Raw genomic sequence first — 15,252 nt, forward strand, 5'->3', positions numbered from 1 at the left:
ACCATTGTTAATTCATAGGGTTTGTTATGATGTCGGCCCACTGTTTGCATCTATACCAGCTTCAACTCTTCGGAAAAGGCTTTCCACAAAGTTTAGGAGAGTGTTTATGGGAATTTTGACCGTTCTTCCAGAAGCACATGTGTGTGGTCAGACAGTGATGTTGGAGGAGAAGGCCAGGCTCTCAGTCTCCACGCTAATTCATCCCAAAGATGTTCTTTGGGTTGAGGTCAGATTCTTCCACACCAAACTTGCTCATCCATGTCATTACGGACCTTGCTTTGTGTGTGTACAGTCATGTTGAAACAGGAAGGGGTCATCCCCAAAATGGGGAGCGTAAAATGATCAAAAATCTCTTGGTATAATACCACTGACAGGTGACTGTGGAATATTTAGTAGTGAGGACATTTTATGAATTGACACTTTATGTTAATATGTTGAATTTATACAGCTGTGGCCAGGAAGGTTAGTGGAACTCCCAAATTCAATCATTTGGATGTGTGAGTGAATACTTTTGGGAATATAGTGTATTTGTGTGAACACAGTGATAAGGTTACTTTTTTCGGCTATGTTTACATGCTGGTTTATTGCTAAAGAAGGTATCCACAAGTATCCTCTCATGCAAGTCAATGCCGCTGTCTGTTATTTAGCAGTTCACAACCGGTGTTGTGCTCTAATTGTGGATTGTGTGTTGAACTCTCTGGTGACATGCCTCAGTGGCAGTTTGAAAAGATAATTTTTTAAAAGTTACTTTGCTGTGAAACACCCTGTGGTGTAAAGTTGCATGTAAAGGTAGTTCTAATTGTATTCTTATAGTTGGACATATCAGTGTGGACATATACTGTAAATCTTCGGTCTGAGAAGGCGTTCTGGTCCTTCTCTCACTGCTCTTCCATCCGGAAGAAAGAATAACATTAGTGAGAAGTGTTTTAATTTGCTTTATGTGTATTTTCCTGATCCTCTCTGTAGTTGAAAGAAATTATCTGCCAATTTTTGTTAGACTCTGTAGGCCTCTGAAACCTCCACATGGGAGAAATCAGCATGTATTGGCTGATCAACTATATTTCAGAGAGTTCTGTGAATTTTTGCCAAACTATCACTGTGATTCAGCCCAGGAATCCAGTCCTTATATAATATATTATATCTCACTGAGGGCAGAGGCGTTATTGGCTGGCTGCAGCTGTGTTTGGACAGCAGCTTTTAAATTCAATGGTGGGAGCTTGTAGATTGCCGGAGTGGGCAGGTAAGATCAAAAGACAATGTTGTGATCAGTGAAGCCATATTGGGGTTACGAAGCAGCATACAGTGTTCAATAAAGTCCTTGCATTGGCCAGTCTTTAAAAAGGATTTCTTTTTCTGTATTTTTCTGAAATACTTTGGCAAAACCTCAAGCCAACATGCAGTAAGTGTGTCTGTGGGTGTAAATCCGTTACAACTATGAGACTAAGAACCACTGGAACCACATCACCTGTAAGCAACTCACCCAGTTCAGGGGCTTGGTGTGTCTGGAGTATACCCTAAATCACTGCACAAGGCAGGAACAGTCCTTGGGCTTGGACAGGGCACATTGGAACTTCCTTTGCAGGTAAGTTTGTGGAAGTGTAACATTACACCAGTTCCTCTGGCCACTGTTTTCCAGATCCAAAAAAAAGTAAAAACAAAAAAACCTGTTACACCAGTTTTTTTCTGGGCAGGAAGGATTGAAACACATTTCGAATCTCTCGGGACAAGCCTGAACAGGATATAGCCCTTAGTGCAAAGGACAGATTCCTGAATGATGGTTATTCTCTTGGTTGTGAGTAACACTTCTCTGTAGCTTAAAATGTTGGGAACCAGCAGGATCAGCACAGTGTTTTTTTTTTTTTTTTTTGAGGCAGAGGCGTTCTGTTGTCCCTGAGCTTTTTGATGACCGGGTTGTGTGTTTTCGAAGTCCCAGGGGAGTTAGGAATAGAATGGGAACAGTGCTGATTAGTCATGAACTCATCCAGTAAACTAGACCTTCACAACCAGGAATTACAACAATGTACGCTGCTGTTTCAAAAGTTGGGGATTTTTAAATCTGTACAAGATGTTTTGGGGCATCAAAGTGGTTTCACAACAGGGAGATGCCTGCAATAACTCAGTACATTTTATAGTGCCACAGAAAATATTCCACATATTGCTTATTTTATGCATATTATGGATTTTTTTGGTCCTTTAAGGGAAAATTTATATAAAATCATAATACTGATCAGAAAACATTTTCTAAGACTGGAGCAGCCTAAATCTGCAGTGTGTGTGTGTGAGAGAGTATGTGTGAGAGGCAGTGCAAACATGCAGCATGAGGCTCAGGATTGTAATCCAGTCAATAATGACTCAGGGTGAGTAGTAGTAGACCCCAACAAGTATGACAAATAAAATTAACACTTAAATAAAGGAGCTCTGCAGTCTAAGAGGTGTCTGGAGTACAGGTGCTGCTCCTTTTGCATTGAGAGGAGCCAGTTGAAGTGGTTTGGGCATTTGATAAGAACCACCCCTGGACATGTCCCTCTGGAGGTGTAAGAAGCATAAAAAAAAAAAAGATCAAATGAATGGAGGCCCTGTGACACAAGGCTCACTGGAATGATTACACCATATCTCGTCTGACCTGGGGATGCCTGAGGATTCCCTAAGAGGTGCTAGAGGAAGTAGCAGAGGACAGAGATGTCTGGATTTTTTGTTCACACTGTTGCCATTGAGTCACTGAAATGAATTAAGTGAACAAGAAAATGATATGAACAGCCAATGATCGATATCTGCAGATACCTCAGTATTAGAATGGAAATATCTAATGTGTTGGGTCCGCTCTAGCCAATGGTTTCAGTTAAAGTGTCAGAACCAATATTCCAACATCTTCTCATGGCTGAATGTTATCATATCCTCATAGCAATGTTGTAACATCCAGCGTAAACATAGCATTAAAACTGGGGCGTGACAATAGACTGTAGCAACATGTTTCGAATTCTAGGTGTCTGAAAGTAATCTGACAGAATTCTTTTACTGCCACTCAGGCTTTTTTCATTAGAGCACAGTCAGATTCGCTCCAGTCATCTGAGGTGACTTTAACATCATTCATGCTTTAAGAACTAAGAACAGAATTCACCTTATTTTGATGTGTGTGTGGGTTAGCATGCTACTTCAGGCCCAGTAAAGGCTAAGTGCATATGCACTGATGCTGTGTTGGATTGTAAACAAAAATCTTTAAATGACACCAGACTGTTCAGTTTTCAGAAAATAAGTCAAAATACAAGCTAGCCTTTTAACCAAAGCCAATGTTCAGCAGACAGTTAGTTCTCTAAAGCAATAATTTAGTTAAAAACATTGAAGCTAACCCAGCTAGCAGGGCACATTCCCACAACTGTGGCTAACTTTACCCAAAACTTTTAAAACAGTTTTACAAAAAATGTTTTAGTCTAATGCTCAGCTTTTTAATGTTGTTTTTCTTTTTAAATAAAACGTACTTTGAACATTAGACTAAAAGGGTTTCTTTAACTCTTTACTTGAACTTTTGGGTAAGATTAGCAAAGTCCCTTTATTTTTTGTCAAAGAGAAATCCAGGGTTCATTAAGAAACCTAATCCTTTGCTTGTGGGGATTTGTTTTCATTTAAAGCAAAGGTTTGTCACAGAATGAACTTGTTGAATTAACTCTGTAATTCCCACTGCTCTTTATGGTGTAGCAGTACAGGAACCAAAAAAATAAAATAAAATACAGGGGGAACTTGTAGCTTTTGTGTAAAAGATCATGTGTGCTTTCTATTTCTGCAGCTCAGTCCAGAACTTTGAGTGAAGCCTCATCTTTGGCCAGTCACTCAAAGTGGAATTTAGCACCAGGGCAATACTCGAGGAATGAATGAGGTGAGGACGCCTGTGAGTCTATGTGAATTTGTGGAGATCCGTATTTCAAAACTGATTCACCAGGATATTATACTGTATATGCTCTGTCACCCTCTAATATATGGAATGTTGATGACGCAATATTTTACAGTAATAAATGTAAATGGTCTCATGACAACCTGCATGCAATTCTCTTCACTTTTTTTTCCCAAAACCTCAAAACTGTGGTAAAACTCACTCAATATCTCCAACAGGCAGTTCTTTGCCCCCAGGCTCCATGGATATTTATATTTTGTGATCTTAAGATTTGATGTCCTGTTATTACCCTTTCCAGTTCTGTCAGGTTGCTCATGACCTCATTTTTCATTTTGACAAGCGGAGTAACAAAGTAGGTCAAACACGGCTCTGAATAGAAAGACGAGACAAGACACAGTGACACCTGTCGATTATTGTCTGTAGTTCATTCAGCTGAGGTAGGAATTTCTTATGAAAGTCATTCAATTAAATATTAATATGTGGACGATTAAATGCCAAAATTCTCACCCACCTACTTTTAAACATAATAACATAGAACATATGAGCAACAAAAATCATAAATCCAGTGTCATAGAAAATTACAGAATTTCATCCCAGAAGTTGAAAAAGGAATAAAAGAATTATTAAAAATTGCGTTTTACCTTATAGCACTTTTTCTGAAGGGAGCAGATCAAATTGTTCATGGTTCTTTAAAGAAAACTTGAAGAAGTATTGTCATGTTTTTAATATTAATGGTAATTCTGTGTTGTTTCTTTGACAGGATTCCTCCACATTAATGCGGCGATATCGTCTGGCCAGGTCTGAGGCAAACTCCTCCATGTCAAATGCCAGTCCGGATGCTGCAGAATCTCGGGATGGCTTGGGGGATGGAGAACCATCCTTCCCTTTGTCCTCTGTGGCAGGAATTCTGGATGGAGAAGAGGGATCCCCATCAGCCCCGGAACACTCACGGAACCCCCACAACTTCCGCAACAAATTCCAGGAAGCCTTTAAGAAGGGCATCTCCAACCCTATGGATCGACTGGAGACCACTATCTATGAGTCCCCTGTTGCTCCGGGGCCCAAAAAGGCTCCAATGGACTCCCTCTTCGACTATGGCACATACCGGGGAAACCAGAAACGACGCAGGAAAAAAATTCCACGAGGGTGAGGAAAACCTATGGCTTTTTATTTACATTTTGCAGTTTGAAAAAGTGCAATGCTTAGATCTCTTTTAAACAAACCCATCCAAAAGTTAAGTCTCTGCCGATCACACAGTGCTAACAAGTTGGAAGGTGAAGGCTCGAACAGGCTTCTTCTGATACACTGACATTCAGTATGCTTGGTGGAAAACAATGACTGACAATTCAGTTACGTTAGCTAACAGGTGCTAACATTTATATTCAGTTATAGTCTTTTGGATTCCCAGGTACAGATGGTTATGGCATCACCATGAATTGATCTTGGTGCAAGTACCGATTGGGGGGATTTTAAATGTCTAACACTCAGCAGATAAATATAATACTGTGGTGTCCCTATCCTGATGACCCTTGGCAATTCATGTTTTGCCCACTAAATTCTGGCCAATATCACCACAGTTACTGACTTCATTTGGAAGAAGTTTGAAGACCAGCGGCTGCAGTGGAAAACGATAAACAACTCCTGTTGTTGATTGGCTTAATATAGTGTGATTGACAATGAAAATCTAGTATCTGATTGGCTGCAGTAGAAAAGGATTGACATGTACCCCTCCCACTGGTTTTCTCATGTATTTTTGTATGAGGGTCGCTGTAAAGGGGTACACACTGTTAACTAACCCACTGTGAAAATGTCACAGCACAGTTTCACAGTGCTGCGTGACATTTGGAACTTATGTGTGGATCTTTTGCTGTGGGTTAGTGACAAGTGACAGCAGTAACTGTGGCTGCCTGAAGGCTGCCAGGATTTGATAAAAAGAATAGAAACTCCAATTGATTTTTCAAGCGTGTTTATATTCCGTTATTAAAAAATAAGATGACATTAAAACAAAGGCATTTACGTACTTTAACATTAAATATATCAAGAACATTTAGAATGGGATGTCCAATGCCAAGCCATGTTTGGTAACAGAAGGAAAGAGATGTTGATGGTGCCATACTGTGGTCAGGTGAGGGAAGCAGCTGGGTTTTGAAGCCTGAGAAGAGTTCAGTGTTCTCAACCTGATTTGTAATTCAAATCTCCTTTATGCAGAATGGGACTGAAGGAACAAAACTATGTTTAACCTAGAGGAGCCATTACTGTGAATCATCGTTATCATCATATATAGGAAATGTATCTACTGAAGATCAGGGGCTGGGATTGTTGATGTTTTTGTGTGAAAATAGAGCAGCAGATTCTCAGATGAGGAAGTAGTTCTCTTGGTGGAGGATATGTGGTCAATTTAGCGTGCATTAAGTTAATGTTGAAAAATTGATTTTGCCATCAGTCTATGAATGTTTTTGAACACAGTGAGTGCACATAGTCCTATGGCCACCTTGCCCAAGGCCAAGTGTCGGCAAGAAGTTGTATAAAGCTGCCCAGAACTAGGCTGTGAGGCAGTGGAATTGTGATATATGGATTCATGGAGCACCATCAGATACCTTTGGAATGAGGTGGAGTGCCAGAACTAATCCAATGTTAGCACCTGACTGCACTAATGTGTATTTTAGAGGGCTGTATGCAATAAGACACCTAAAGCAATGTTACGATATCTAGACTCAAACCTTCTCAGAAGAGTAGGCTTTGACTGCTGTAGAGAGGCCTTTCATTTCAGAAGATCAGGGGGTCTAAAAACCTTGGTGTATGGTGTAGCTAGAAGGGAGTAAAATAGTGAATACAGGGGTCTGTTTAGTTGCTGAAACTAACGCCTTTATGCTATGGGTGGGTCCTGTATATTTCCCTGCGAGCCGTTGAGGTAATGTTTGCACTGAGGGTTTTTTGGACGTGTGGGACGTCCTTCATGTAAAAGCACGTATTGAAGAGCTGAAGGTGTTCAGGGTGGAACTCTGAGCTGGACACAAACTGACCGTTAAAACACTCAGTATTTTGCTGTGTTTACACACTTCATTTACACACTTCATGAATGGTGTCTATTACAGGGCTTATATCATGGTGAAGGAACATTTTTAAACATATAATTCACTCCATAAACAATAGGCGGCAAAATCTGGCTTTTTTTTTTCTTTTTTAGTGACATCACAATTACCTAACACATTTACAAATACTACTGGGTCTTCTCTATTTTTCTTCTGAAATTAAGGTAATTAAGATGTAGCTTGTTTTCCCTTTGCTTAAAAAAGCACGATTCTTCTAGGAAGTCCTTAGAGAAGATAAATATTTCTGTGAGGTTTTGATGCAGCCATCAAGAGCATTAAAGAAGGCAGGTAGTGGATGGGCCACTGTGTTATTTAGTGAACTTTAGCTACCAGAAAAAAATGGAAAGTGAAGCTACTTTCACACTGAATGCTGAAAATTCATTGCTGCATTTATAGTAGAGGCTTAGTGTTATCTGTTTCTGAACACGAAGAACTCTATAATACTTTTACACTCAACTAGCTTTTTAGGGTGCTTTTACTGCCCACAATAAAAATGTTATTTTGACAAGTTAGAAAAATATTTAAAAATTTTAAGCAGGCTGTTATATTTTATTATTATGAAGCAATATATTTCATTGTTTATTCAAAAATATGCCTTTGGGTGTAACTTAATGCTGGGAGATTAAAAACAATCTTGACTGGTTTTGGGATAAATGTTTTGCTTGATGACAAAAATAAGAAACGTTTGTTTCTATTCCTTGCAAGCACTTCCAACAAAAGCAGCCTGATAATGCAGCGGTAAGGTGCATATTGTCACTGTCCAAAGAACAGATATCTCCATTTTTGTGGATTGTTGGTTTACTACATCATTTAACCACAGCAGATATCCTTCACGTTGTGTGAAAATGTATGGACCAATACAAAGGCTCCAAAATTAACTAATTAAGCTATTTTTTTTACATTGATTTCCATTGAAAGTTAAGGTTTAATTTTCTTCTTCTATTATAGTCACACATTTGGAGATGAATGTTTTTCTTTGGACAGTGACAATATACTATGCAATATACAATATACTAATATATGCTATTACAACACATAAGTGAATGAGACCGTATTAAAAAGTATTAATTAATTTTCTCCATTTTGGTTTATTTATTTTTGAACACAGCAGCTTCACATCATTCAAAAAATATTAATGGTGAATAAAACCAATAAAATCTGTTACGTTCAATTCCATAGAAAATTAAGAAGAAGTTTTCTTCTCCTGTAAAGTTACTATTTTGGGAGATACATGCTTTTAAATGGCATTATGTAAAATTCAAGTTCTTGTGTGTATAAATGAAATATATATAAACTAAAGTCTCATTTATGTCTCCGTATTTGGTGGGTATTTTGTCTGGACCACATTCATTTACCTTAATACCATGCAAACATATGCTTGATTTTGTGCTGCATGATCAGGCTGCTTCTCTTGACAACAAGCTTTCTAGATATGTATTACAGCAAGCATCTACTTTTACCACTGTTAGGAGGATGTTCTTTAAAAACAACTGTAACAAAGTTATATTGTGATTAAATATTTAGACCGGTGTAGTGGGATTAACAAATTGTTGGGTGTGTCTACAAAGCTGTGATGTGCCACTAAACTCCTCCTGGATCATTATGTAATTAGACTCCTGTGTATAAGAACAAGCACAACACTGTGTATTGAAGGTGTACTGTTGGATGTAACCAAACAGAAGTGTTCTTCCCAGACTCTCAACACAAAGACCTACATTCAGTTGGCATTGGTGCAAAGTGCCAGAAAATCTACTTTTCTGAGTTTTATCCTTAAAAACTCTTAACACGTTCTCTCTTTTGTCCATAGGAAGACAGAGAATGAGTTCTCATGTGATGAGGGGTCTGCTGAACCCCCAAAGGTGCTAAAGGTATTTAACCGCTCCACGCTGTTTGATGCTGTGTCGAGGGCTGATCCACAGTCTCTGGATGGTTTCCTGGAATATCTCAAGACATCAAACAAGAGGATAACGGATGAGGAGTTCAGAGGTGAATGCTGAGATGGAGACATTTTGAGAAATTGCCACTTACTTAATGTAGATTTGAACTGGGTGACCCTGAACTGGATAAGCGGTTACAGACAATGAAAGAATGAATGAATGTTGCTAACAAGAAGTGGAAGTTAATGCATAGCTGTTAGCTTCCTCACACACGTGCAAAATGTTTTGAATATTATCAATAGACTCCAGCACTCTATCACTCCCGAGAATGCAGTTCCATAGCTCCACAGGAAGCTGCTGTGCATTATACACCTATGCTAATAGATGCAAATTAAAGCAGGGTCTCTACAAGTCTTATATACATTATTACCATTACCAATGTAGTGTTTTTTTTGTCCCCCATTACTGTCTACGTCCTGCTCCAAATGCCACTGGGAAAACGTCACATATGGGAGTGAGAAATCACAGCAAACTTCCTGAGACTGGTTGGGGGTCTTTTGGAGCATACACACACACACACCAGCACCAGTGTAGCTGAAAACATTAGTCAGCCACTCTAGACAACATGGGTTAAGCCTCCCCTATGGATATCTATGAGGATGTGTCACCACTGGATTTTCAAACTAAAGATATGCGTTTATTAATAGTATCGACTGAGATTGTGAATGTAATGTCCAGCATCCTCCTGTCTGGATAAAATGCAGGGCAGTATGCTAAAGGGGCAACTTGTGGCCTGCAGATCCTATAGTATTCCTGGCTGCCCCCTTCTGAGGGACCCACTCTATGGAGCATAAACTGGTTTATTCAGGGACTGCAAGGCTATTTGACACTTTATCATCTAGTACCTTCACCCTTTGATTTCTGTTGATTTTTTTTTTCCCCTCAGAGCTATCCACAGGGAAGACATGTTTATCCAAAGCTCTGCTGAATTTGTACAGTGGGAAGAACAGCACCATCCCTCTGCTGGTGGACATTGCAGAGAAGACAGGGACACTGAACGAGTTCATCAACACACCCTTCAGAGATGTCTTTTATCGTGGTAACCAGCACTTTTATGCATGCGAATAACACTAATATTACAGGGGCATTTTCTCCAGTGATATTTAACAGCCTTTAAAAACAGTTAAAACAGCTACTACACTGACACCTAATGGCATGGATGTATGAGAGATTCTGTACAAAACCTTTTTTTAATGGTTTGTGAGAGAGAGGGAGGGAGAGAGAAGGGTCAGGTTTAGTGAAAGAGTTTCAGTGTTGCTTGTAGCCTCCACCCTCCTCAGTAAAATCAACACTTGGACACGGTCTAGTTTTCCTGTGCGTGTTTGTGTTCTGGGCCTGGAGGTGAGTACATTCAGTTTTGCCAGTACTGACACACACCCAATCTGATGTCACAGTTTCTTTTTATTTATTTATTTATTTTTGTTTTAAGGCTTTGTTTATAAGACTTTATAAACCCCTACAAGAGCCTTTCATGACAATTGACATCTTCCTTCCTAAACAACTATAAAGGATTAACACATCAGACAGCAGTAGTCGTAGCATCTTTCTGAGTGAAACTGACCAATCCATTTAAGAACTGTTGTAAGAGCTGTTGCTTTGTCGAAATAAACCGTAGACTGTTATGTAGCTTTATGTCAGTCGCCATGAAAGGGTTATGTAGGGATTGGCCAACTGAAAAACAATTTAACCTGTTCTTTTGCATTCCAATTCAACCATTTAGATTCAGTATCTTAATTGTCAGGTATTTAATTCTCTGAATTATAATATAAATATTGTTCATTTTTAATTATTGTATCTATATTTCTGATCTTTGCCTTAAAAAGTGATAGAGTCGTCCTCAAATGGCTGTAGATTTCTTGAGAGAGCCCATCACTTGCAATGCATACTCTCTTCTTGCGGAGCTTCCTCAGGATGTGATTACTCTCAGATGGCCATTAACTTTGGTGGAGTTTAGTCTCCATTCCAGACAAGATTTTTCTAAAAGAGCTTTTTCTTCTGTTACTTGCATGGAATTGGATGCAGGGAAAAATGGCAGTGAATAATAGGAAAATCACAAATGATCAGACCTCAGAAAGGTTTTTTAGCAAGATTCAGAAACAACATGCACATTCTCAATAGGAAAGCTTTCACCAGTGGAATGAGGCCCATCTGCACATGGGCCTAAGGGGACCACGCCTGATGCCAAGATTTGACTGAATGGGTGTAAAGCCTTCCAGCACTGGGCTGTGGAGCAGTGCAACTGTTGCTGACATGCATTGTTTATTTGCACCGGAAAAACACAAATATTTCAAATAACCGTTTTCATAGAACCTCAGATACTGTGCTCAAAAATTGTCTGGGATATTATTCTTTACTTTAAAGTGGATTTAAATGATCAATTTGTAATTTAATTGATTTAAAATATTCAATGATTCTTCTTCATGTTCTGAAAGAGCCATTTGTCCTGGTGTTTCTGATATTTCGTACTAAATCTATATGGCCAGCCCTGCTTGAGGAACCTGCTCTGGAAAATAAACCGACTCATTCAGGGACAGCACAAGAATTAGATTCTTGCACTTTATACAAGTACACGTAGAACAATAGTCATTCATAAATATGGCTTGTTACTTTTTGCTTCTTGAACTACTAAAGCAGATGGGGCGAGCTGCACGGATGCTATTTTCGGACCTGCTCATGTCTTGGCTCATTTGGGACTAAGGGGGAGATTGTGTTGAAATAAAATAGATTCCTTTAGCAGATTTCTCTTTCAGTGTGTGGGATCTATTAGCTGTGTTTAATGGAGTGGGCGGTTTACCCTCATATTGCGATTGTTTACTGGTCTGATAAATGAAATTTTCAGAAGGATAGGACAGTGTTTTTAGCCAGTTGCCTGCTCTTCATCAGAGGCTCTCTACTTCTGCTTAGACACGCCATGTCCAAATAAAAACTTAGACCAAACTACATATGATAAATCCCCCGCACACCGGCTCAGGATGAGCTGTATTTTCCTGTTTTGCTGGAAGCAATGATAGTGCACACGGCTGTAAACTGCAGCTGCTCTCTCTGATAAGTTATCAGTGACGGTAATCCGATGATAAAAATATTTACTGATGATATATTTATAACAACATCTGTTTTAAGGGTATTTACACTGCAGATGTTTCTGGATGTCTAGCTATAGACAGATTTTCCATTTTCAGTATGTTCATATAATTAAATATTGACGTAATTCAGGTTAATCAGTGTGAGGTTACTTCCACCAACTTTGCTGCACTAACAGCCTTTTCTGAGTCTTTACACTAGGTGTTAGTGCTGTGGGGATTTGATGGCCATGTGAACGTTAGTGAGATCAGGTAATAACCTGGGATCATTAATCCTAGAGGAACTGAACAGAGATCAGTCAGTTAAGAGAATGCAGTTGCACTGCTTGACATTCCAGTTATACCAACTGTGTCTGAAATGGATGAATTTTAAAGTGGCTGAGTTGTCTCAATGAAACGGCTGTTTAAGAACCATTGGACATGTAATTACCATGCCTTTGAGACTAACTGGAGATGGTTCAATGCATTAATATGAAAAGAAACTGCCAATGTTGGGTTGTTTAATTGTTTGTTTATTGTGTGTGTTACAGGTCAGACGGCACTGCACATTGCTATAGAACGGCGCTGTAAACACTACGCAGAGCTGTTAGTGGAGAAAGGAGCAGATATCCACGCTCAGGCGCGAGGACGCTTCTTCCAACCCCGAGACGAAGGAGGGTGCTTCTACTTTGGTCAGTTGTGGAAAACAACTTTTTTTTTTCTTATAACGTGGCAGTGAATGGAAACAGAGGGTGGGTGGACCATGGTGGAATTAGCAGGTGCTGGTTCTGTTCTATTTCTATTACCACAGTTATGGATAGGGACTTTACAAACAAAAGCTTTGTTGTACTCAAAAACAAATGGAACAAAACCAGGAAGGTGAAATGAGTGTACTGTACCATTAGTTGACCACACCTCTATTCTCCAGTGACCATTATAATAATGCTCTATTGTAGTGTAGTGTAGGAGAAAGGGGTTAAATCATGAGTAAGTGATGTTTACGGCTATGTAACATTTTATATATCTTATAAATTGAATGTATTTTATGTTATGTCCAATTTTACTCCTTTTTTTCTATCAGTTTAGTATTGTTTGAGCTTTCTTGCCTTTCAGTGATCCTGTTTTGCCACTCATTCTCTCAGTCAGTCACTTGCATTGTTTCCTAATGACACTGATTTTATCTTCTCACTTAGTTCTGTTCAGTGAAGTAACATATACTTATCGCTTCTTTTTTTCAATCAAAGAGCCATCAGACTATCCATCCATCATTTGGCCATTTATACATCTACTGACAATTTAAATGGTGAGAACCTCACTGTGCTTTAGTAATCATAAGCTTCTGATTCTCCAGATTTTGATGCAGTGGCTTACAGTAATGTACACTATTATAACAACACCTCTCTGGATAAAACTGCATCTTCTAAGCTGCTAATTTTATTCATATACATTTTTTTTTCTTTGAACAATTTCACAGTTTAAGACGTGACTCATAGCCCCAAAAGTAGTTGTACACCTACATGTATGTACTACTATGTTCAAATGGTGTGGGGTAGAAAATTTAAAGCCACCACCACTGGGCAGTAACACAGTGGAACCGTGTTCTCTGGAGTGATGGTGCTCCTTCCAATGATTCTGGAAAAACGTCCAATTAACTGATTGAATTCAGAGGAAATGCTGAATGAGTAGATGTCTACATGGTTTCTACGTACAGCATGTGGTGGAGCTCAGTAATTGGTCAGCATGAATACCTAAAAGGGGAATCCTCAGCACCAGAAAAGTATTTAGAAAGCCGGTTGGAATAGTTACAGATGAAGTGTCTGTCCCACCCTCCATGCTTTTGATGGCAGATGTACAGTTAAACCATTGAGGGTTCGTCGGACGGAGAGCAAAAGTGGTTTAGGGAACCGTGCAAAGCATAAGCGTGACATTATGTCACTAATAAAACATGCTCAGCTTAGCGTGGGGTAAAGGAAAGGAGTGAAAGGCGCCTCTGTGCTGGAGTGGGAGTTAAGAACAGAAGAAAAAAACAGGTCTGGCCGGTAACTCTGACCAACTCTGAGGCCTGCAGGAGACTTATAATGCTTAACACTTAGTGCCCCCTGCTGAGGAAACAGTACCAATGCAGCTTGTCTAAGGAGCCTAGGGCAAGTCAGTACTATGCGGCTGAAAGAGAAAAAGAGTTGAGCAAAAAAGTAGACCCAAACAAAAAAAGGTGCAGAGCCCACACCTCATCATCAGTGAATGTTTTTTTGGTAGACTGTGAGAAGTGGGATATGTAACCAACTACTAACACTAAACTTTGGAGGTGGGGAGAAATGTTTTAGCAAAAAAAAAGGAAGTTGAAATATACAATATAATTAGGCCTTTGGGATGTTCTGGTACTAGAAATTGAATAAGTGACTGTGGCACGTTGAATGGGATCATATTTAAACGTTTTTCCCCCTAGTGTCTCAGAGCTCTTTAACATTTGAAACTGAGGAGTAGACGCAGCAAGTGGCTGTTTCCGCCGCTAGTTCTCATTATTAGCATACCCACTTGCTACTTATGCTACCCATCTTGGGAACAGCGGAACTACTTTTCTCTTGCTCTAGGCCCGTCTTTGCCACTGTCTAATCCCCTCCATTACACCCCACAGCCGCAAGGATCCCAGAACGGCAGGAAATTTGCCATGGAGCTCAAACCTGACGGGCTAATGTGATTTAGCATCACGCTAACTGCTCTCTGAGTGCGTGCTAATCAATGAGGAGAAAGCGTTTCCATGCGAAGTGACATTAAAATAATCTGTCTCCATTGGCAACTGCTCTGTCTCTCTTTCTGTCTCTTTTTCCCTCTCTGTCGCTATCCCCCCCCCCCACTCCCAGTCTCACTAATTGTGCTCTTGATAACGTTAGCTCTCGGATCAAAGCCTGTGTCTTTGCTCTGATCCCTTACAATGGAGTGTCTTTCTCAGGGTTGACTCGCTGCCTAATTGTCTTGATGCTTTTCTCGCTGATTAAGGGCGATCGAGAGGAGTTGTTGATGTTAGCTTTATTTTCAGAACATCTGGAGCTTCCAGACACTGTTTATTAATTGTGTATAATTAGAAACCCAAATAACGCAGCAGTCCTAACAGAAAGGTTTTGTGAAAATAATACTAAAAAAAATCTTGTTTTATACTCCAGTTAGAGTTGGGCCAAATGATACCAAGCCAATTGATCCTGTCCAGTCCCTGCCGTTTTATTAGATACACTCTCTTCTACTTTTATTACATTACTATTTTACTAGAAACACCCCCTTCT

General features: G+C 39.5%; 1 protein-coding gene across 2 annotated transcripts in view; it reads left to right on the plus strand.

Annotated features, from left to right (window-relative positions):
- Window positions 1–15,252, plus strand: part of LOC136677009 (transient receptor potential cation channel subfamily V member 4-like) — a 30,347-nt gene that overhangs the window by 2,105 nt on the left and 12,990 nt on the right. The window contains exons 2-6 of one of the 2 annotated variants that reach the window (XM_066654351.1): window positions 3,782–3,871; window positions 4,647–5,032; window positions 8,786–8,964; window positions 9,802–9,954; window positions 12,526–12,666. In XM_066654351.1, coding sequence (XP_066510448.1) covers window positions 3,863–3,871; window positions 4,647–5,032; window positions 8,786–8,964; window positions 9,802–9,954; window positions 12,526–12,666 — 868 coding nt within the window. In that variant the 5' untranslated portion in view covers window positions 3,782–3,862. The remainder of the gene's footprint in view (window positions 1–3,781; window positions 3,872–4,646; window positions 5,033–8,785; window positions 8,965–9,801; window positions 9,955–12,525; window positions 12,667–15,252) is intronic. The other variant, XM_066654352.1, reaches the window with a different exon arrangement.

The sequence above is a fragment of the Hoplias malabaricus genome, chromosome X2 (assembly GCF_029633855.1).
Source record: "Hoplias malabaricus isolate fHopMal1 chromosome X2, fHopMal1.hap1, whole genome shotgun sequence".
NCBI lineage: Eukaryota > Metazoa > Chordata > Actinopteri > Characiformes > Erythrinidae > Hoplias > Hoplias malabaricus.